Here is a 24,110-nt window from a genome sequence, read left to right as displayed (position 1 = left end):
TATACATCCTTTACTTTTGGTTTAGAATTTCTGAACACCAGTTTAGACATTTATTTTAATTAAAATAATAAAAAAAACCCTCTAGTTAATAGTAAATGCAACACCAATATTTTATTCTGTTTTCCAGTGTATACCATTCTGGCCAGAAAATATCTCTGGAAAGATGTGTGTCAGAGTCATTGGCTGTGAGACGGTATCCAAGCCTTTCTTTTTTAATAAGCAGGACAATGGCTCACTGCTCAGCCTGGAGAAGATGGTGAGTTCAGGTCTTCTTTATCCTAAAGAAAAAAGTATTTGTGTATTTCAGTTACTTTATTGCTCATCTTACCAATGGCTTGCCCTTATTTACAGAATACAGGACTTATGGCAGATGTCAACATAGCCGATCACTCTATAGTGATTAGATTCTCCGATTACTATGAAGGAGCTGCTCCTGCTCTGATCATGAACCATACGCCTCGGTCTAAGTTGACATATGGCCAGAGGTAGGCTATTAAATTATTACAGTAATTTCAGTTCTGTTTAAATACAATTTCTGCTGTTTGTATTGTAAACGTTTATTAAGATAGTATTCCCCATGCAGTGGTACAGAAGAGGAGAAGGAGCTTTGCCCTGGGGAAGCAAGATTGTTTGCCTGGGAAGATCCAACAGGAACAAAAAAGCTGACATGGACATACAGCCATACCAAGGGCGAGCTTGACTTATTAAAGGTTAGCAGTTTAATGTGAATTCCGTAAACTTACCAAATTAAACACAGTTACTGTGAAAAACCTAGTACATTGCTGCCATTGTTTTGTTTGTAAAATGTAAAGCTGTTCTGATAGAAGTTTGAAGACACAAAATAGTCTGTATATTTTGTTATATTTGGGTATTGAATCATTAAATAGTCATGTTTTCTCCTTCGTTCATTGGCAGACACAGCTCCTGATTCTTCTTAACCATTGGGTTATACGGCCCCCTACAGGGGTAGGACACTAGGCAGGAAAAAGCTTGACTACGCCTATGGGCAGTCCCAGGGGGTATACTCCCACTCTCAGCTATAGACACTTAGTTTTTTTTTTTTTTTTTTGCCTAGTCAGGAGTAAGGACCTGGCAATTTTTTTCAATTTAAATGGAATTTTTTTTTTCTCTTATTATTTTGTTCCTGTGAGAACTACAATCTAGTGCCGGACTGGGCGACGAACTGGATAATGAAGATCCTTAGGGTCCCCCTAGCCCGGCCAGTGAGCGCATGCAGACCGCAGCTCTGCGCTAGGTCGGCCCTGACATAGCCCCACTGAACGGGGGCTGGCCTGCGAGTTAAATGTCTCACGAGGATGCAAAGAACTGGCTTTGGCCTGAGCCGAAGTGTTTTTCTCCTGGTTGACAGCACCCCCCACTATCCCAGGGTTTTGGGGTAGATGTGGACCCCTCCCTGGGATGGTCGGACCCCCTTTTTCCCCTCCCTTCCCCCCAGCTGGCTTTGCCACATGCTCTTAAGGAGGGTTGGTTGTAGTTGCTGCTGACCGTTTTTTCTCTGTCGCTCATTGACAGACGTAGTCCTCCTTGATTAATATCAACTCGGGTTATACTGCCCTCTACAGGAGTAGGACTAGACAGGAAAGAAAACGTTCTGGCCACACCTTAGGGGCAGTCCCAGAGGGTATATCCTCTCACTTCCTGCTACAGGATATCAGTTTTTTTTTCTCTCTAGTTAGGAGTAAGGACCTAAGTTCCTTGCTGGGATCTTTGGTCCTGGCAAGATTTTTTAGAAATACTTTTTTAGGCAGCTTTTCTTCTCCAGTGTTCCTGTGAGATCTTCAAGCAAGTACGCTGAAACTGGGCGACGGGCTGGATGTTGAGATCCAGTGGTCACCCCAGTTCAGCCTACGAGCGCATGCAGGCCCTAGCTCCGCGCTGGGTCTGCCGCGACATAGTCCCACTGGACGGGGACTGACCCTGCGAGTTAAACGTCTCGCCTGGACGCCAATGACCAGTTGCAAACTGAGTCACGGCGTCCGTATTGGTCGACAGCCCCCCCACCCCGGTGGAGAGGGGTTCTGTCAGGAGTGGGCGCCCGCCTGGTTCCGGTATGGTGAGTAAAATGTTCCCCCTCTCCCCCTGTCGGGTTTGTTGGTGGACGCGGGCCCCTCTCTGGGATGGATGGACGTGATCCTAGCAGGTGTCATTGACCCCCCCCTTAAAAGCTTGGTTTGGGAGCGGACTATCTATAGTCACTATATGACACTATAAGGGAGATGACTGAAGTCAGTGGCAGACTGCTAAGAGGCATTACTATTAAGGTATAGAGGTATCCTACCTGACATAAGGTGTATACAGGCCGATGCCTATGCCTGGATTACTGCATCCGCAGGTCGCCATCCTTCCATAAAGCCGGTCACCTCCACAGGCCGAGGACTACCTCCCGCAGGCCGCACAGGCCGAGCGCACACTCCCGCAGGCCGCACAGGCCAAGCGCACACTCCCGCAGGCCGCACAGGCCGAGCGCACACTCCCGCAGGCCGCACAGGCCGAGCGCACACTCCCGCAGGCCGCACAGGCCGAGCGCACAGGCCGAGCGCACAGTCCCGCAGGCCGCTGCTACTTTGCTCAAGCCGCCGCCATCCTCCACAGGCCGCCGCCATTTTCCTGCAGATCGCACGAGGCCGCCATATTGGCGTAGCCTCGTGTCTCCAGCATGGGGGCGGCCATGTTTGAGGTGACCAAACACCTCGAGGAGTAATTGGGAGGCGCCGGAAGGCGTGTAAAGGGGCGGAGCCGCCTCCTCGGCCCGGGAAAGCAAGCCAAAGACTTCCTGTCTGTAACAGACAGTGCTGGAAGCAGGTTGATAAGAAACTTCTGTGCATCAGGTGAGCCGTGGGGTCTCTCTCTCTCTCTCTCTCTCTCTCTCTCTCTCTCTCTCTCTCTGAGGGGTCCAAGCAGGTACACTGAGGGGCGCTATTGCGCTGGGGGACTAAGTAAAAAGAAAAATGTTTTTTCTTGCAATTTTTTTGTGTTTGCTGGCAAGTGTCTTGTTAATCATGAGCCCTGCCACACATGTATCCCCACCTGATCCCCTCGAGGTGGCCGCCGGACCCTCCAGTACCTCACTTGTGATGATGCATTATCAGCAGTTTTGGAGTCTTTGGTATCCCGGGTGGAGGTAGCCTGTCAGGGACGGGGGTCAAGAAAAGCGACCCCCGCCTACCCCTATTTCATCTGATACTTCAGATACGGATTCTGAGCTGGTCATTGCAGCCCCTTTTCGGGGGTTATTGTCTCAGGTACGGTCTCCTCAGACAGTAAGGACGACGCTTCTGCCTCCGCCATAGCACAAGAAGCGTTGGTGGAGGCACTAGTTGTGTCTGGCCGGAAAACCTTAAATCTTGAGATTACACCGGCAGAGGTAGCTGAGACTGATATTCCTTTTTTTGGTACTAGCAAGCCTACCAAAATGGCGAAGAGTTTCCCTTGCCTAAATGGGGTCGTCCGAAAACGAACCCCTGCTATTTTCAAACGCATTGCAGGCGCTATCAGTTTGAGGTATCCCTCATTATAAGATGGACGGTACCACCAATAGTGGACTCACCGATTTCCAGACTAAATAAAGCCACTGTTATCCCGTTGGATTGACAGAATGGGCCCCCACCCATCTCTAGGGTGGGGGGATGTCTTCACCGGTTTCCGGATCCAGGGATTTCCAGAATCCCGGATAAAGGGGTTCGCGAGGTCATACGGTCGGGATACAAGATCGAGTTTCGATCACTTCCCTTCCAATATTCGACATCCCCGGGTCGCTTAAAAAGCTTTGCGGGGGACAGGCAGATTATCTCAGCCGTCAGATTCTGGATCAAGAGGAATAGTCTCTTCATCCAGAGGTATTTCAACGGCTGTCCCTTCATTGGGGCACCCCGGATATGGATCTGTTGGCATGTCGGCTCAACAGGGCTCGTGCCCGCGATCCTCTAGCGGACGCAGCAGACGCGCTGAGCACCCCATAGGGGCAGTATCAGCTACTGTATGACTTCCCCCCTCTTAAGTTACTGCTGAGATTTCTCCGCAGGATAGAGGTGGAGGGAACTCCAGATATCCTGGTAACCTGGACTTGGGCAGACTAGTCGCGGACGCTCCTTGGAGACTTCTTCTCAGGGAGGATCTGCGGTCTCAAGGACCGATCTTCCATCGTGCTTTACAGTCGCTGGCTTTAACGGCCTGGCCATTGAGACCCAGGTACTGAAGGACAGAGGATTGTCAGCTTCAGTTATTCCTACTCTAATTAAAGCAAGGAAAGCGACTTCCAGCAAGGTCTATTGTCGCACATTGAAGGCTTATATTGCGTGGTGTGAATCGTTGGGTTTTCCCCCACGTACCTATTCGGTGACCCGAATCTTGGCTTTTCTGCAAAAGGGGGTTGAGCAGAAACTATCCTTGAGCACTATCAAGGGTCAGGTTTCAGCGTTAGCAATCTTCTTCCAGAAGCCTCTGGCTACTCATTCCTTGGTGCGGAATTTCATCCAGGGGGTGCGGCACTTGGCTCCGCCATTGCGTGCGCCCTTACCACCCTGGGATCTTAATTTGGTATTGTTGGTTTTTCAGAAACCTCCCTTTGAAAATATCAGGGAGATTCTCTTGCTTACATTATCCCAGAAGGTGGCCTTCTTGGTGGCCATTACTTCTGCACGCAGGGTGTCAGAACCGGCCGCATTATCTTGTTGTTCCCCATATCTGGTGGTTCATAGGGATAAGGTGGTTCTTCGTCCGAATTCATCCTTTCTTCCTAAAGTGGTTTCAGAGTTTCATCTGAATGAGAATATTGTGTTACCTTCCCTGTGTCCTAAGCCTAGCCATCCTTAGGAGTTTGCTTTACACTCCTTGGATGTGGTTCGGACAATCAGGGTACACTTGACTACTACGAACTCGTTTCGTAAAATGGATTCACTTTTCGTGATCACGGATGACCCTAGAAAGGGGCTGCCTGTTTCTGCCGCGACCATGTCTAGATGGATCAGACAGACGGTGGTACAGGCTTATTCTATTAAGGGGCGGGATCCCCCATTCCCTGTTTAAAGCGCACTCTATTCGGGCGCTTAGTGTTTCCTGGGCATTCCACCATCAGGCGTCAGGGGTCCAGGTTTTCAAGGCGATTACTTGATCGTCGGTTCATGCCTTTACAAAATGTTATAAAGTTGATGTGATGGTATCGTTGGATGCCTCATTTGGCCGCAAGGTTTTGCAGGCCGCAATTTGAGGAGACCGTTGGTCTACCTCGAGGGTTTGTTGGGTTTTTTCACTTGGGTCTCATCTTTTTGCTCGATGAGTCCTTGATGCTTTTGGTTGGCTCTGGTTGGGCCTTCTGGATTTTGATTTCTGTTATCCCACCCCTCATTTGTGGCACTGCTTTGGGACGTCCCGAGTTGATATTAATCAAGGAGGACTACGTCTGTCAATGAGCGACAGAGAAAAATTGATTTTTGTAAGATCTTACCATAAAATCCTTTTCTCTTAAGCTCATTGACAGACGTAGTACCCGCCCCTCTGTTTTTGAGTTGGGTTGGGTTAAATTCTCTGACACTGCTTTGTGACATAACTGATATCCTGTAGCAGGAAGTGAGAGGATATACCCTCTGGGACTGCCCCTAAGGTGTGGCCAGAACGTTTTCTTTCCTGTCTAGTCCTACTCCTGTAGAGGGCAGTATAACCCGAGTTGATATTAATCAAGGAGGACTACGTCTGTCAATGAGCTTAAGAGAAAAGGATTTTACGGTAAGATCTTACAAAAATCCATTTTTTCTCGGGTGTGCAACAAGGAGGTTGAGCAGGGTTCCCTGCCACCTGGGGGTTGGTGACTAGGGCAGGGATGTCCTCTGGGCTCCCTGCGGCGGTTGTTGAGCTGGGGAGCGAATGTTTTTACCATACGCGGATACTTGACTCACGTGGCTGGATCCGGCCAAACATTTAGGAACCTATGTGAGGCAGCCCCTGTGAGGATGGCTGAAGCCATTGCCTCCGTTTGGGCATCCACCTTCCCCTCTGCTGCCCTGGGTGGTTGACTCTCCTGGGGCTCGCGTCCTGGCAGCCGGGTGCCCACAAAAATTTAGGCCGTGGCTTGCGGCCTACTAGGCAATGCGGCTGAGTCAGGTGCCGCTGTTGGGGGCTGGCCCCAGTGCTTGTAGCTGAAGCCCCCCACTCTTCCTTTGGGCATCTGCCGGGCTGAGGATCAGTGTAATTGCGGCTGGGCACTGGAACCATGTCCTGTGGTCTGATGAGACCAAGATAAACTTGTCTGGTTCAGATGGTGTCAAGCGTGTGTGGCGGCAACCAGGTGAGGAGTACAAAGACAAGTGTGTCTTGCCTACTGTCAAGCATGGTGGTGGAAGTGTCATGGTCTGGGGCTGCATGAGTGCTGCAAGCACTGGGGAGCAACAGGAGCAGAGCAGGACCCCCTCACCTCAGAGACTGGGCCCCAGGGCAGTATTCCAACATAACGACCCCAAACACACCTCCAAGACAACCACTGCCTTGCTAAAAAGCTGAGGGTAAAGGTGATGGACTGGCCAAGCATGTCTCCAGACCTAAACTCTATTGAGCATCTGTGGGGCATCCTCAAACGGAAGGTGGAGGAGTGCAAGGTCTCTTACATCCACCAACTCCGTGATGTCATCATGGAGGAGTGGAAGAGGACTACAGTGGCAACCTGTGAAGCTCTGGTGAACTCCATGCCCAAGAGGGTTAAGGCAGTACTGGAAAATAATTGTGGCCACACAAAATATTGACACTTTGGGCCCAATGAGGACATTTTTACTTAGGGGTATACTCACTTTTGTTACCAGCGGTTTAGATATTAATGGCTGTGTGTTGAGTTATTTTGAGGGGACAGCAAGTTTACACTGTTATACAAGCTCTTTACACTGTAGCAAAGTGTCATTTCTTCAGTGCTGTCACATGAAAAATTATAATAAAAGATTTACAAAAATGGGAGGGTTGTACTCACTTTTGTGAGATACTGTGTGTGTATGTATGTATATATATATATATATATATATATATATATACTTTATTAGGCGACCGATACCTAGGGAAATCAGTGACGTCCACACCCCAGACATATATATAAAAACATTTAAAGCACAGAAACAATAGCCATGTATCACTATGACAGAACCACAGTCACCGCTTTTTATTTTAGTCTTTATATCCTAAGCAGTAAATGTGAGCACATTATTAGGTGAAGTTGTATATATGTTTTCAAGGAAATCACTGCAGACAACATTTCTTATACCAGTCCAAGGGCATTATCGTGAATGCAGTATATCGCTTTAGATCGTCTAATCCTTCTTCACTCTTTCCAAAACTAAAAAAAGTTTTTCTTTTATTTATACTTAAAGTTGAACTCCAGTCATTTTTTCTTTTTGGTTTTAAGTTCTTTTGAGCAAAAGTTCAATCCTCTGCCAGGTTTTTGATGCTGTCTGTTTCCCTGTTGGACAGATTTTGTGCAATTCCTTTGTGATTACGAAGATAGGGGGTGGAGGGAATTGTTCCCAGCCTTAATATAAATAGCAGTAGAAACTTGGCAGAGACTCTAACCCTAAAACTGGGTAAAAAAAAGTCTTGTCTGGAGGTTCATTTTTTGATTTAGTATCTTTTATAAGCTAGTTAAAGTGTACTTGATAATGCCATTCAGAATTTTTATATTTACTTTTCAGGATGAAAGTGGTCAGTTTGCTTTTAACCAGGATACTCAGATACACTGGGTGTCATTCCTCGATGGGCGCCAGCGGATTTTGCTTTTTACAGAAGATGTGGCTTTGGTGACCAAAGCACGTCAAGCTGAGGAAATGGAGCAGCCAGATCAAGAAATAAATATTTCCATCCACAGTTTGGGCCTTTCCCTTATCAATAATGAGAGCAAGCAAGAAATTTCTTACATAGGAATTACAAGGTAACTTTGTCCTATACGGGTAGGAAGTTTCTACCCCCCCCAAAAAAAAATGTAAGTGATAAGAAAATAACTGTTTTGGGGCTGTTCTTTGACTTAAAGTGGACATAAAGTCTGCATATGCTCAACTCTGCTCCAGTGATGCTATCTCCGCCATCCAACTTCTTCTCTCTAGCTTCTTCTAGGTATAAGGTGTGCAGCTGTCTTGATTGGCCGTTGTGGAATTACGCAACTCCAAGGGAAATAGATTGACGAAAAAAAAAAAGATTTCAAGGATGACCACAGGTGAATATCCAAAAGTATAAAACTCACATATTTTATTGTTACACAATGATTAAAAATATAACAGTCCTATATCAATTACATCTTAAACATATCACAAAATGCTTTATTCTTAAATGTCCAAGTGTTTTGTGGGTTGTCTGCCCTTCAGGACTAGATCCAAGAGAATACGTATATTCAATATCAAAACAATAGGGTGGACTGGCTATGCCATCTTGGGTATTTAGTTTTGGTGATCATGATTCATGCCAGTGGTTGGCTTGCAGGAGCATATTGGGGAACAATAGGACGTGCTGATTACAGAATTTCATGTTGAAGATTATATCTTGAGATGCTAGTTTTGGCCCCCTTCCTTTATGTTTTTTTTATGACGAGAAGAACTGGTGGAAAGAAACCTCCTAGTATATAATGTTGATGTTGTGGCAGATTTAACCTGTTTGAAATATATGTATTTGTCTTTATACTGGCTCAAGATATTGGAAACCTTGTAATGTGTGATATACCTGTATCTCAGTATTTGAAAGTTCTTCTTGGATTCAGTGGTTCATCCTTGCTATTTTCACAGCCCAAGACGGTATAGCCAGTCCACCCTGTTCTTGTGATAAGTAAATAATATATGCATTTCCCTGGGTGTAGTCCTCAAGAAGAACCCATGAAATGCATAGACCTATAAGGATAACGTGTTTTGTGATCTGTTTTATGTAACTTTTATATGACTTTGTGATCTTTTTAATCATTGTGTAACAATAAAAAATGTGAGTTTTATACTTTTTGGATATTCACCTGGTGGCCCCTTTTTTCTTCATTCTCTTTCCCTTGTCAGTTTTTGGAGTGATGACCCCCAGGATATTACCATAGCCTTTTGGCTTGTTGTCACATCCCCACACTATATGTTTATGTATTGGAATTATGTAACTCCCACACATGCGCAGGGGTGATATCTTCTAATGCTTGAATTTCACACTTAGCTGTGCACGCACAGCTCTGTGTATAATGTAAAGAAGATTACAGGAAGGAAGGGAAGAACTCCATTTTGCAGTAGAGATACAGTGAGGTGATTTTAATAAAGCCTTGAGAAAACTTTCCTGATGCTAATTTCCTTTAGAACTACCTGTGTCTAATTCAGGCAAGCATTTATGCAGGTTTTGGTAACATTGCCAACGCCAGTGACAAATTTCAGTAGTTCCAAATATTGGCGCTTTAAGAACTTGCCAACAACAGCCTACCCTACATCCCCCCGCCCCCGAAAATATCAAAACCATGTTTTTCGTTCATTGACGGACACTGCTCTTCATTATTCAGAACCACGGGTTTAGTTTTCCCCGTATAGGAGTAGGACACTAGGCATAAAAAAGACTTGGCTACGCCTATGGGCAGTCCTAGCTGCTATACATCCCCCTCTCTGCTATAGGCCTTCAGTTTTTTTCTGCCTAGTCAGGAGTAAGGACCTAGTTCCCTACCGGAACCTCGAGTTCTGGCATTTTTTTCTTTTTGCATGGCATTTTTTCTCCTGTTTTTTTCCTGTGAGATCTACAATCAGCTGCTGGACTGGGCGACAGACTGGATATCTAGATCCAGTGGTCCCCCAAGTCTGGCCAGCGAGTGCGCGCAGACCAGAGATCCGCGCTCTATCGGCCGCGACATAGCCCCACTGGATGGAGGCTGGCCTGCAAGTTAAACGCCTCATTAGGTCACATACGACCGGGTCGCTGCCTGAATCGCAGTGTTCCTCCTAGCTGACAGTTCTCCCAATTTCAATGGTGAGAAGGTTCTGTCTGGAGTGGTGCCCGCCTGGTTCCTGGTTTGGTAAGTAGCTGTCACCCCTCTCCCCCTGGATGGGTTTGGGGTGGACGTAGGCCCCTCTCTGGGATGGTCGGACCTGCAAGTACTCCTCCTTCCCCAGGGTAGCGTGATGGGTTGGTAAATGGCAGGGAATGGTGTGCTGCACTGTACTTGTGGTGGGGGGCATGCCATCGGCAGATGGGCTTCACAGCTGGGGTAAGGGGGAGCACTGGCTGCTGATGGTTGTCCTGTACCCGATCCCCCCCCTCTCCACAGTGGCTGATATCCGGGGTCCCTGGTAGCCTCATGGTTGTTGCGTATGGCAGCCATTTTGCTGTAGCCGGCGCCATTTCTTTAATCAAAGTCCAAAGAAAAGACCAGCAGTAGTTGTATAAAACATTGCAAAGGTGGTAAACAATTAAGGGTCAATTGCTGTAGTGTAGAACAGGCCATATTCTACGGTAAGGCCAATCAACAGTCTACGAGACAGAACAACATTGTAGACCTGGCAGAGGGTTCGAGTAGGACTACACCTGCCCACCCAACCACCTGGGCAGGTGATAATAATGGTTCAAAACAAACTATAGCATACAGTATATAGAAACCACAGAGGCTCTAACCAATAGGTGTGCACATCCACCATAGGATCATCAGATAATATATTGAAATCTGTATAATTTTCTTTAACAGCTATACTGCGCCAGGGAGCCGCTCCCAGGCAAATCGCCGTACATGTAAGGCGCTCGCTCTGGGGAGTCTAGGGGGGCGAGCGCGCACCGCTGGTGGCGTGCTCCCACCCCTGCTCGTCAGTGGGGAAGCCGATGCGTGTGTCAGGCGGCTCCGATTGCTGCCTGACACCCGCGATCGCTCCCCGCTGAGAGAGGACGGTCGGCTGTTGTAAACACAGCTGACCGTCCTTCTCCCTGGGATGATCACAGAGCTCATGTGATCCTGCTATATAGGATCGCATGTCTCTGTGATCATTTCAGAAGCCCAACCCCCATAGAGTTAGAATCATTTCCCTAGGGTCACATTTAACCCCTTGATCACCCACAGGGTTAACCCCATCCCTGCCAATGGCATTATTACAGTAACAGTGCATATTTATAGCACTGATTACTGTAGTAATGTCACTGGTCCCCCCAAAAGTGTCAAAAATGTCAGTTAGGGGTCTGATCTGTCCGCCGCAATGTTGCAGTCCCGCAAAAAATCGCAGATCGCCGTCATTACTAGTTAAAAAAAAATGAATAAAAATGACCAGTCTTTCCCATAGTTAGTAGACGCGATAACTTTTGAGCAAACCAATCAAAATACGCTTATTGCGATTTTTTTTTTTTTTTTCCCCAAAAAATATGTAGCAGAAAACAAATTGGCCTAAAATGTTAAAACATTTTGATTTTTAATTTTTTGGGAATGTTTTATAGCAGAATGTGAAAAATATTGTTTTTTTTTTTTTCAAAAGTTTCGCTCTTTTTTTGTTTATAGCGCAAAAAAAATCGCACAGGTGATCAAATACCACCGAAAGAAAGCTCTATTTGTGGGTTAAAAAAGGACGTCAATTTTGTTTAGGTACAGCGGGCATCACTAAACAGCGGTCCATTTGGCAGCTGCTTTTCTTCCCAGCCTCTGCCGCTGTCATTAGCAGAGCAGGGCGGACGGCCGGAGGCAGGAAGGTTCTGGACTGGGACGGGACCGGCATTGGATTGGAGAGAGGCAGGTGCCTGAATTAACTTTTCACGTTGGAGGTGATTGGCTGATGGGAGGCGGGAGGTGATTGACTGGGAGTCACACAGTCAGGTGCCTCTCTCAATGCAGTGCTGCTGTTCCTCTGCCTTTGGTTCAAGATTGTCCCGCCTCCTGCTCTCCGCTCTGTGTAAGGTAGGAGAGTGAAGGGAGGACATGGCTGTGAACTTGTGAAGGATGGGGAGCAGGGGTCATGTACAGGAGGGGGTAGCAGGGGTCATGTACAGGAGGGTAGTACGGTGTTTGGGGATTCATGTAAAGGGGAGCAATGCTGTGGGGATGATTTGAAGGGGGCAGTGCTGTGGGGGGGAGGTGAAGGGGGCAGTGCTGTGGGGGTGATATGTTAAGAGGGTAGTGGTGTGTGTGTTTGGGGGAAGGGGGGGGGATGTAAAGGGGGACAGTGCTGTGGGGGGTGAAAGAAACAGTGCTGTGGGGGGGGTGAATGGGGCAGTGCTATGGGGGTGTGTGTTAACATGGCAGTGCTGTGTATGTGTGTGGGGGGGGGGCTGATGCAAAGGGGGACAGTGCTGTTGCAGGGGGGGGGTGAAAGGGGCAGTGCTGTGGGGGTGATATGTTAAGGGGGCAGTGGTTTGTGGGGGGGAGGAGGGGTGTTGTAAATGAGGACAGTGCTGTGAGGGGGATGTGAAAGGGGCAGTGCTTTGGGGGTGATATGTGAAGTGGGCAGTGTTGTGAGGGAGATGTGAGAGGGATAGTGCTGTTTTGGGGATGTGAGAGGGACAGTGCTGTTGGGGGGATATGTGAAGGGGGCAGTGCTGTGGGGGGGGGGGCAGTGCTGAGGCAGGGATATTAGGTGGGCAGTGCTGTGGGGGTAGGTAAAGGGGGCAGTGCTGCAGGAGTGATATGTGAAGGGAGGCAGTGCTGTGGGTTGGAGGTTGTGAAAGGGGCAGTGCTGTGGGGGGGGGGTGATATGTGAAGGGGGCAGTGCTGGGGGGGGGGTGATATGTGAAGGGTGCCGGGTTGTGTGTGTGTGGGGGTGGTGGTGATGTGAAGGGGGTCAGTGCTGTGTGTGGTGGGTGGTGATGTGAAGAGGGACAGTGATGTGTGTGGGGGTGGTGATGTGAAGGGGGACAGTGCTGTGTGTGGGGGGTGGTGATGTGAAGGGGGACAGTGCTTTGTGTGGGGGTTGATGATGTGAAGGGGGACAGTGCTGTGTGTGGTGGGTGGTGATGTGAAGAGGGACAGTGATGTGTGTGGGGGGGTGGTGATGTGAAGGGGGACAGTGCTGTGTGTGTGGGGGGGGGGGGGAGTGATGTGAAGGGGGACAGTGCTGTGTGTGGTGGGTGGTGATGTGAAGAGGGACAGTGCTGTGTGTGGGGGGTGGTGATGTGAAGGGGGACAGTGCTGTGTGTGGGGGGGGGGGGGTGGTGATGTGAAGGGGGACAGTGCTGTGTGTGGTGGGTGATGATGTGAAGGGGGACAGTGCTGTGGGTGGTGATGTGAAGGGGGACAGTGCTGTGGGTGGTGATGTAAAGGGGGACAGCGCTGTGTGTGGGGGTTCATGTGAAGGGGAACAGCGCTGTGTGTGGGGGGGGTTGTGATGTGAAGGGAGACAGTTCTGTGTGTGGTGATGTGAAAGGGGACAGTGCTGTGTGTGGGGGGTGGTGATTTGAAGGGGGACAGTGCTGTGTGTGGGGATGTGAAGGGGGACAGTACTGTGTGTGGGGGTGGTGATGTGAAGGGGGATAAGCAGCTGCACAGAAAACGTGCAGGGGTACCATTGAGTCTTAAACCCAATAAAAACCAAGATGTGGTTTCCCGCACATGAAAATAGCATGCAAACACACCATGCAGTTTCCATGCGACTGCATTTTTAAAAAGGTGCCAGGGCTTTTTCCCCAGCAGAATACGCAGACACAGCAGCCCATTCAAATAAATGGACTGTCGTGCCTGCACACCTGGGTTGTGATGTAAAGAATCCGAGTCATCACACAAAAATGCAATCTGGACCTCTGCTGGAAGAAAATTTTACTAATCGGACCTCTGAATTTTAATTCAATACCCCTGGGGTACAGCTTTCGCACGACCGCGCAATTGTCCATTAAAGTACTGCAGTGCCGAATTGCAAAATAGGGTCTGGTAAGGAAGAGGGTAAAATCTTCCGGGGCTGAAGTGGTTAAGATATCTTGTCACATATAGAGCCTAGACAGTAACCTTGAGTCACTACTAGCGGTCCGACAACAGAATCAAAAATGCATCAAACTATTTGAAGACAAAACATGCGAAGATGGAGAGGTAAGAGAAGAGTAAGGTATCGAAAGTATGTCTGTCCAAGAGTCCATCAGGCGCTCAATCCAGTGCCTCCTTTTAAGTGTCCTGTACTTTTTTTACCTTTTTTTTTTTTTATTACATTTTTACTCAAAAAAAATTGTATTCGTTTTACATTTTTTTTAGTTATTTTAGACAGTTTTATTTTTTACAATTTTTTTTTAAAGCTGTTTGGGGGAGAGAATTTGGTGAAATATCAGGGGTCTAAGCAGACCAGACCGAGAAAGAGACTGAGGACATGATTTCCCCAGTTACTCCTGTTCATTCACAAACTTAAGCAAAGTAAACACAGTTTACTATGTTTCAATAAGAATGAACACAGTAAGTGATCAGTACCAAAGCCCTTCTATAATTCAGAAATTCAATGTAGGAAACAATCTGAATATCTCTATATTTTTTAACTGTAAAAATGATGCTAATTTTAGAGCCACTAAATCTGTAAAGAGTCATGCAAAGAAAAAAAGGAGTGCTTTGGGACTGCTATACATTTTCTGCATGCATTTTGGTATGTTTTAAACATTTTTGTTCGCTGCTTTGGTTTTGCAGTTCAGGTATCATCTGGGAGCACATGCCAAAACAGAAGTGGAAGCCATTTAACCAGAAACATATCTTACAACTTGAACAAGCCTATGAGAAATATCTTACAGGAGAGCAAAGCAGATGGACTAAAATTGACAATAATTTTGAGGTGAGTCTAAAGTTAATAAAGCATAGCACACATATTCTATCCTTTCATCAGTTTACTTATACTTTTCATGCATCTTTAGGTCAGTTTCAGTGCCATGGAAATGCGTTTGCCATTTAATTACAAGATAAGAAGAAGTTTCCTATCTGGAATTCGAGTAGAATTCAAGCAGTCACCACACCAAAGAAGTTTACGAGCCCAACTATACTGGCTGCAGGTACAGATTTTATATACTATCCTGGAATCGGAGTAAAAAAGTAACAATTTCTCTAAAAGGAGCACCAATTAAAGGTGTAAGTGCAAACTTGATAATGAAAATGCTTAAAGGATTTGTAAAGCCTCAAGGTTTTTCACCTTAGTTGTAGCTGCCCCTAGACCCCCCGTTATTCCTACCTGAACCCGAATGTTCCAGCGACGAGCACAAGCCCAGCAGCTCTAACCGCTGTCCAGGGTCCTCATTGGATAGATTAATAGCAGCAGGAGCCATTGGCCTCCACTTCTGTCAAATCCAGTGACAGGGGGCCGAGTCCTGCTGCCTGTGCCAATGGACACAGCAGCGGGACTCGTGAGTGCGCCCGCACGGGTGCCCCCATGGAAAGTAGCTTTCAGTGGGGGCATCCGATGCATAGGAGGAGCCAGAAGCAACACCTGGGGCACCCCAGAAGAGGAGGATCAGGGCTGCTCTGTGCAAAACTCTTGCACAGAGCAGGTACATATAACATGTTTGTTATTTAAAAAAAAAAAACTAACCTTTACATCTACTTTAAGGGCCGGTTCAAACCAGAACACTATACGAGAAAGATGCGTTTCCCACACTGCATTTGAAATGAACTGCCTTTGTGTTTTGCTGTGGGTGCCTTTGCATTGTTAACGGTACCCCAAACACAGATCACAAAACGCAGTGTGCTTGCAGGCACCAGATCGCATGGTGCCGCAGTACCATGCAATTTGGTTTGGTGAGTTTTTTAAAAGTAGCGCATGCACTACTTTTTGTGCAGCCTGGAGCAATTTGCAGCCCATTCAAATGAATAGGCTGCCAGATTGCACTGCAGGCATCAAACAGGAATGCAAACTGCTTTCCTGTGCAATTCTGTTATTACCGTATACAATTCATAATTCTCTTAATTCTTCACAAGAGAATAAGGTATCCCTAATAAGTAGGAGTACTTAGTCATGTTGTTTATGGATGTATGAGATCATACTGCAGAATTCAAGGGTTTTGGTTTTACCTATGTGTTTTAAAGCAAAGGAGGTGTACAAACATCTTGCCCTTTAGGTGAATCCAGCATGGTTTTGTACACAATGTTATTTTTTTAAACTCCTATCTAGATGCTGTTGTTAAAGCTGAGTAGCATTTCTGGCCAGGGCCATTTTGAGTAAGAGCAGATGATTCATGCAGCATTTACTTCCTAGAATACATCTGCCTTTAGCTCAGGCATGCATGCAGGAGGATGTGCTTAGCTGAGAAAACCCCTCCTGAAAACTCCTGGGATGTGTGAGATATCTTTTGCCCAGAAATGTAGAAAAAAAGAGTAAAAATTATGTTAAAACAAGTAAATATGTATATTTGCTAATGCCAGCAGCATAAGGATTAAAATAGTCAATGCTGATTGAGCGAGAGTGAAGTTCCGATTTTAAGTGTACAAAGGAGGTGTACAAACATCTTGCCCTTTAGGTGAATCCAGCATGGTTTTGTACACAATGTTATTTTTTTAAACTCATATCTAGATGCTGTTGTTAAAGCTGAGTTACACTGCATCTGAGCACCAAAACAATTTAATTAATTTTCAAAATTCAAAACAAAGTCATCAATCAAGGTTTCCATGCCTTATTATGCTGAGAAATCACTTTGAAAAACACTCCCCCCAGCATTTCTGGCCAGGGCCATCTTGAGTAAGAGCAGATGATTCATGCAGCATTTACTTCCTAGAATCCATCTGCCTTTAGCTCAGGCATGCATGCAGGAGGATGTGCTTAGCTGAGAAAACCCCTCCTGAAGACTCCTGGGATGTGTGAGATATCTTTTGCCCAGAAATGTAGAAAAAAAGAGTAAAAATTATGTTAAAACAAGTAAATATGTATATTTGCTAATGCCAGCAGCATAAGGATTAAAATAGTCAATGCTGATTGAGCGAGAGTGAAGTTCCGATTTTAAGTGTACAGTAGTTGTAGCTATTATTAATTTTATGCTTATGTTCATTTCTAATAAATCATTGGCTTTTTACATTTTATATGCTCAGCTTCATTATATGAATTTTTCCAGTACCAACACAATATATTATAAAGGAAAAAAAAAGTTTTAACATAAACACGTACAAATGGTTTTATTCCATCTTTCCCCACATGCGATTGTCTGATCAGGGAAATTTAATGCAGGTTGCAAAATTGCACACATTCCACACAATTTCTGTTAGAACAGGTTATCCAGTTCTTTCACTAAGAGAAAAAGCTAATTCAGAGGTAGAGTAATTGAAAATTTAATTTTGAGCAGTGATTCATAACAAACAGATATTTTATGAGCCTGGCTCGGGTAGAAATTAGATGACATTTCTCTTTGCACTCTATTTAATAAAGCTTTTAATTTACAGATGTACTTGGTTGGCAGGAAGTGATGGACAATTTTGCTATGATAGTGAGAATTTATAGAACTTACTGTTGTGTTTACTTTGTTAGGTGGATAACCAGCTTCCTGGTTCAATGTTCCCTGCAGTCTTTCACCCAGTAGCACCTCCAAAATCCATTGCCCTGGACTCTGGTAAAGACCTTTATGTGTCTATTTGTCAAATGTATTTTTATGCTTTCATCTGTGAATCTTAACCATTGTAATGCAACCATTATTATATAAAATAATGTTAAAATGTATTTGTTAAATTAGACTCATTACAAAATAATGTTGTTACAATCAAACAAATAATGGTCCTGAGGTTGTGCAAATGATTTATTAAGTTCTGAAAAATTTCTATATCTTTGAATCAGGGCTTTGGGCAAAATTATGTTCTTGTAACTTAAAGCAGTGTTCCAGCCTCCCCCTCAAAAAATTAAGTCAGCAGCTACACATACTGTAGCTGCTGACTTTTAATATTAGTACACTTACCTGTCCTGAAGTCCAGCGATGTCGGCACCGCAGCCGATGTTTCCATCGCCTGTTGGGTGCTGCTGCCGCCATTGCCGGTATGGGAACCCGGCAGTGAAGCCTTGCAGCTTCACGGGCGGTTCCCTACTGTGCATGCGTATCTCCACATTTATTGTATCTCCACATTTATCTCCTTGATACCTCACATTAAAAGGGCAAGAATAGAGAAGCCTCCATAGTGTGATACCGTACGTTTATTAAAAAAATATTGTTGCACAATGTAAGTGTTTTAACTTCAATATTTTTTAATAAACGTACGGTATCACACTATGGAGGCTTTTCTATTCTTGTCCTTTTTTAATGTGAGGTATCGAGGAGATACAAGTGTCCCAGTACATCGACTCAATGTGGCCTTATTGCTGAGGTTTCAGTGGAGAACTTGTGTGTGACCCTCTTATACAAGATATATGCTTGCCTCCGGTGAGTAGGTATTTTTACCGGTGGCGGATCATAGGCACATCAATGTTGACACTTTTTACAGAGGATTCTTTCTGAAGAGTGATTCACAAAAGTGCACACGTGTGAAAACACCGGTGTTTATGGACATTATTTAAATTAATTCCATATAGGATTGTGATGTCACGGGCATTATATTTCTCCTGTACCTTACCGGTTATAGACTCCTACATGGTAAATGTATTAGGTTGCCCAAGGCCACATCTCCAAAAATTTGAATTGATATTTGTTATATGAATAGTGTATTCCTAAATAAATATCCTAGTTTTTTTTTTTTTTTTTTAATACTCCAACAACACAGCACAGTGGAATAAGCAGTTCATGTAATTAATAATGTTTTGTTAAGATAAGAAAAACTAATTTCCTGACTTTTTTGTCTTTTAGAACCTAAGCCTTTTATTGATGTTAGCATTATTACCAGGTTTAATGAATTCAGCAAAGTCAAGCAGTTTAAGTAAGTCATTTATTTTGTTCAGGGTATAAAATTTCTATGTTTCATAAACAAAATACTACACCTATACATGAACAAATGTGTAGTGCTATCCCTTTAGGAATAGTGAATGTAACGTTATACACATACAATAATATATGCAATGCAAACCAACTTCATGCAAAATCAAACAATCAATTTAATCTTAAATCCACCACCCTGACTTTTTGTCAGAAATTATGTCTTTAGGGAAAAAAGGTTCCTGGTTCCCCTGAATACATATTTTTTAATGAAACTTGCATAGGGTGGGAGAATAATTTATGGGGTTATGCTATGTTTGGCCTTTTATTTGAGGAAATGCATACACTGTAACATGAGCATTCCCTGAAGTGAAGAGGAATAACCTAGGCCTACAAGTCTGTTACTGTCTGCTTACATGAAAATATGCTAATATTAAAGAGCGCTTGTGACCATCCATAATAAGGGGATGAGAATAATAAGGGGTATATAGAGACAATAAAACAAGCGAAGACGGAGAGGAAAGAGAAGAGAAGAGTAAGGTATCAAAAGTATGTCTGTCCAAGAGTCCTTCAGGCGATCAATTCAGTGTCACCTTTGAAGTGTCTGGTACTTTGTTTTAACTTTTTTTAAATTACTTTTTTACAAAAAAAAAGTTTTATTAGTTTTACAATTTTTTAGTTATTTTTGACAATGTTTTATTTTTTACAATTTTTTTTCAAAGCTGTTTGGGGGAGGGACTTGAAATATCAGGGGTCCAAGCAGACCGTCGATGTCTCACTTTTCAGACAGAGAAAGAGACTGAGGACGTGAATTTCCCAGTTTCTCCTGTTCCTTCACTAACTTAAGCATAGTAAACATAGTTTACTATGTTTCAGTTATGAATGAACACAGTGAGTGATCAGTACCAAAGCCCTTATGTAATTCAGCAATTTAATGTTGGAAACAATCTGTCAATCTCTCTATTTTTAAGCTGTAAAAATGGTGCTAATTTTAGAGCAACTTAATCTGTAAAGAGCCATGCAAAGAAAAAAAGGAGTGCAGTGGGATTGCTATAAATTGTCTGCATGGATTTGGTAATATAAATAAGAAATACCTGTGCTCAAATCTCAATAGCTTGTACATGTATATTATCCATCAGGTGCTAAAGGGGTGTGACTGCATATTAACACTGGAAATTCTTTTTCTGTGACATGTCCCATGAGATTAAAGGGAGGGAGAGGGAAAGGAGAACTTCCTCTTGAGCCGCCTAGGTGGCCTGAGCGGAAGTGGGAGTGGGTAACCCCCCCAAAAATGACATGCCAAATGTGGCATGTCAGGGATACCTATGCGGAAGTTCCACTTTTGGTTGGAACCCCCGCTTTAGGTTTATATTGAGATTGTGTTTCGACACAATTTGCACTGAGTTTGTTTGCATTGCATTTATTATTATATGTGTATTCTATTCAGAAATCATAAAGGGATAGTGCTACACATTTATTTATGTATACAGTTATATATTTTATATAGTTATAATTATCTGTTTATGGGTACTAGTGGAAGCAGATATCTTCACAGTGATATTTTAGGTTGGTTTATATTGTTTTTCTTGATATTCTTTATATGTTATTTTATTGCATTAGTGCAGAGTTCACTATGGTTGGGTAAAACAGTACAGCTAAATCAGGAAAAAAAATTTAAGGTGTGTCTGTACTCTCCCAGATGTTTAGAAACAAACAATTGAATACTGTACATGGTTCTTTTTTTTTTTTTTTTTAACGACAAGCTTACGGGTTATGTCCCCTTCTTCAGGAAGGGCCCTCCCCAGAAAGCTTGTCCTGAAAAATTGTATGTTAGTGCAAATAAAAAAAGGAACGGGGACAGTACTCAATTGTTTCTATCACAAGTCCACTAATACACCTAAGGGCTCTTTCACACGGGCGTTCAGTTTTTTATGCCCAATCAGTTCCTTTTTTTTTTTTTTTTTGAAACGGACACGGATGACACTTGTGTCATCCGGTCCGTATGTCCGTTTTTCATCCCATCCGTTTGCGGATGAAAAACGGACATAATGTATCTCTATGTAAGTACGGATGTCAGCAGATGACACCACTGGCATCCGTTTTTGCGTCCATTCCGTTTTTTGAACGGAAGAAAAAATAGGGTTCTCTTCCGTTCAAAAAAACGGAACTGAACTGAACGGATGAAAAACGGATGTCAGCGGGTGGTCATCCTCTGACATTGGTATTTACATAGAGATACATTATGTCCGTTTTTCATCCGCAAACGGATGGGATGAAAAACGGACATACGGAACGCCCGTGTGAAAGAGCCCTAATACTAATATACAATCACCTCATCCCAGGTGTTTAAAAGCTGAATAATGATGTAACCGCAGACATGGGGGGGACTGCAAAGATTAACCTGGGATGTCTAAAAACTGAAGCACTTCATCTAGTAAGGCTTTATGTCCTGCCCCCTGTACCTCACTTTGGATGACTGGGGTGTTCATCACATTAAATGTCCAAAAACAATGCCTGGGAGTTATGAGGCTGCTAGCTAAAGCACATACTTCACAGGTCAAGTCATTATTTGCATAAGAGAGCAACCCAGGTGTTGGAGTTCTCAGAAAGTTCTCAAAGAATGTTTACGCTACTTGTGGGCATCTAAAGGTTTCTGCCAGGTACAGTTTTTAGTAATATTTGGATACGTATAGGTTTGCTTTAAATATATTGCACTCTCAATAAGCATCAGCATTTAGACTGTGTTAGCAGCGTTGACGAAAATATTTTCATCAACTAAATTAACACTGTTAACTAAAATACGACTAAAACTGAAAAAAAAAATCTCAGATCACAAAAATACAACTAAAAACTAAAATGCCATTTTAGCCAAAGACCATGACTAAAACAAAATTGAAATGTGCCGTCAAAATTAACACTGCACAACCACATAAGAATAGGTAGGGGGCATCCACTAGGCTGCTGAAAGAAAAAAAAAATTAAGAAAAGGCTTTTCATAATTTTTTTAAATTATTTTTTTTAATACTTAATGTTGGTAATATGTTTTGGTAATACAGTGTGTGCAATGGCATTGCAGTTTACAGTTTTTTTTATATATATATATATACAGTGGGTACGGAAAGTATTCAGACCCCCTTAAATTTTTCACTCTTTGTTATATTGCAGCCATTTGCTAAAATCATTTAAGTTCATTCTTCTTCCTCATGAATGTACACATAGCACCCCATACTGACAGAAAAACACAGAATTGTTGACATTGTTGCAGATTTATTAAAAAAGAAAAACTGACATATCACATGGTCCTAAGTATTCAGACCCTTTGCTCAGTATTTAGTAGAAGCCCCCTTTTGATCTAATACAGCCAGGAGTCTTTTTGGGAAAGATGCAACAAGTCTTTCACACCTGGATTTGGGGATCCTCTGCCATTCCTCCTTGCAGATCCTCTCCAGTTCTGTCAGGTTGGATGGTAAACGTTGGTGGACAGCCATTTTTAGGTCTCTCCAGAGATGCTCAATTGGGTTTAAGTCAGGGCTCTGGCTGGGCCATTCAAGAACAGTCACAGAGTTGTTGTGAAGCCACTCCTTCGTTAGTTTAGCTGTGTGCTTAGGGTCATTGTCTTCTTGGAAGGTAAACCTTTGGCACAGTCTGAGGTCCAGAGCACTCTGGAGAAGGTTTTTGTCCAGGATATCCCTGTACTTGGCCGCATTCATCTTTCCCTTGATTGCAACCAGTCGTCCTGTCCCTGCAGCTGAAAAACACCCCCACAGCATGATGCTGCCACCACCATGCTTCACTGTTGGGACTGTATTGGACAGGTGATGAGCAGTGCCTGGTTTTCTCCACACATACCGCTTAGAATTAAGGCCAAAAAGTTCTATTTTGGTCTCATCAGACCAGAGAATCTTATTTCTCGCCATCTTGGAGTCCTTCAGGTGTTTTTTAGCAAACTCCATGCGGGCTTTCATGTGTCTTACACCGAGGAGAGGCTTCCGTCGGGCCACTCTGCCATAAAGCCCCAACTGGTGGAGGGCTGCAGTGATGGTTGACTTTCTACAACTTTCTCCCATCTCCTGACTGCATCTCTGGGGCTCAGCCACAGTGATCTTTGGGTTCTTCTTTACCTCTCTCACCAAGGCTCTTCTCCCCCGATAGCTCAGTTTGGCCGGACAGGCAGCTCTAGGAAGGGTTCTGGTCGTCCCAAACATCTTCTATTTGAGGATTATGGAGGCCACTGTGCTCTTAGGAACCTTAAGTGCAGCAGAAATCTTTTTGTAACCTTGGCCAGATCTGTGCCTTGCCACAATTCTGTCTCTGAGCTCTTCAGGCAGTTCCTTTGACCTCATGATTCTCATTTGCTCTGACATGCATTGTGATCTGGAAGGTCTTATATAGACAGGTTTTGTGGCTTTCCTAATCAAGTCCAATCAGTATAATCAAACACAGCTGGACTCAAATGAAGGTGTAGAACCATCTCAAGGATGATCAGAAGAAATGGAAAGCACCTGAGTTAAATATATGAGTGTCACAGCAAAGGGTCTGAATACTTAGGACCATGTGATATTTCAGTTTTTCTTTTTTAATAAATCTGCAACAATGTCAACAATTCTGTGTTTTTCTGTCAGTATGGGGTGCTATGTGTACATTCATGAGGAAGAAGAATGAACTTAAATGATTTTATCAAATGGCTGCAATATAACAAAGAGTGAAAAATTTAAGGGGGTCTGAATACTTTCCGTACCCACTGTATATGTATATATACATTTTTTTTTTTTTTTGCACTTCTGTTTGTCAAAAAGCAGTATTTTTGTTTGTTTATGAAACTTGGTTTTATTTATTAGGATGTTATATATCACAACGGCTAAATCTGTGTCTGTAGTGCATGTTCAAAATGTAATATCATAAAAGATATCTTTTTAGATTTTTACTCCAGGAGTATATATTGAGTTTGGAAATTCTAGAGAAATGCTTAAACAATGCATTACAATTTAACTAAACCCATTCGATTTTAGTCGGCTAAAATGTCTTGAAGACTTCAGTTGCCTAAAATACAACTAAAACAAAAACCATTTAGATGACTAAAACTAAAATGGCATTTTAGTCAAAAGACTGTGACTAAAAATAAATCTAAATTTGACCTCAAAATTAATACTGTCTGTTTGAAAGTAATAAAGAGTCAGATGCTTATAATGATAAAACCTCAACGCATTTAGATACTGTATATATTTGTAGCACATGTACACCTTGCATAATCCAGACAATACAGAAGAGAGCTCATGAAGGTAACTATCCTAGTTATAGCAGACATACACAGTGCATTACTATCACACACACCGTTTTTTGTGCTCCATGCCCTATCAATGCACAAAAATGTTTCACAA

General features: G+C 43.8%; 1 protein-coding gene across 5 annotated transcripts in view; it reads left to right on the top strand.

The window, feature by feature from the left end:
• Positions 1-24,110, top strand: part of VPS13C (vacuolar protein sorting 13 homolog C) — a 555,353-nt gene that overhangs the window by 421,143 nt on the left and 110,100 nt on the right. For all 5 annotated transcript variants that reach the window (XM_082257056.1, XM_082257055.1, XM_082257057.1 and 2 more), the window contains 8 exons: positions 128-256; positions 352-485; positions 584-710; positions 7,683-7,918; positions 14,555-14,696; positions 14,776-14,910; positions 17,367-17,448; positions 18,667-18,736. In XM_082257056.1, the coding sequence (XP_082113182.1) occupies positions 128-256; positions 352-485; positions 584-710; positions 7,683-7,918; positions 14,555-14,696; positions 14,776-14,910; positions 17,367-17,448; positions 18,667-18,736 (1,055 nt within the window). The remainder of the gene's footprint in view (positions 1-127; positions 257-351; positions 486-583; positions 711-7,682; positions 7,919-14,554; positions 14,697-14,775; positions 14,911-17,366; positions 17,449-18,666; positions 18,737-24,110) is intronic.

The sequence above is a fragment of the Pelophylax lessonae genome (genome assembly GCF_965119305.1).
Source record: "Pelophylax lessonae genome assembly, chromosome: 4".
NCBI classification, from domain to species: Eukaryota; Metazoa; Chordata; class Amphibia; order Anura; family Ranidae; genus Pelophylax; species Pelophylax lessonae.
Note: the sequence above shows the minus strand (reverse complement) of the source record. Positions and strands in the feature narration are given on the sequence as shown.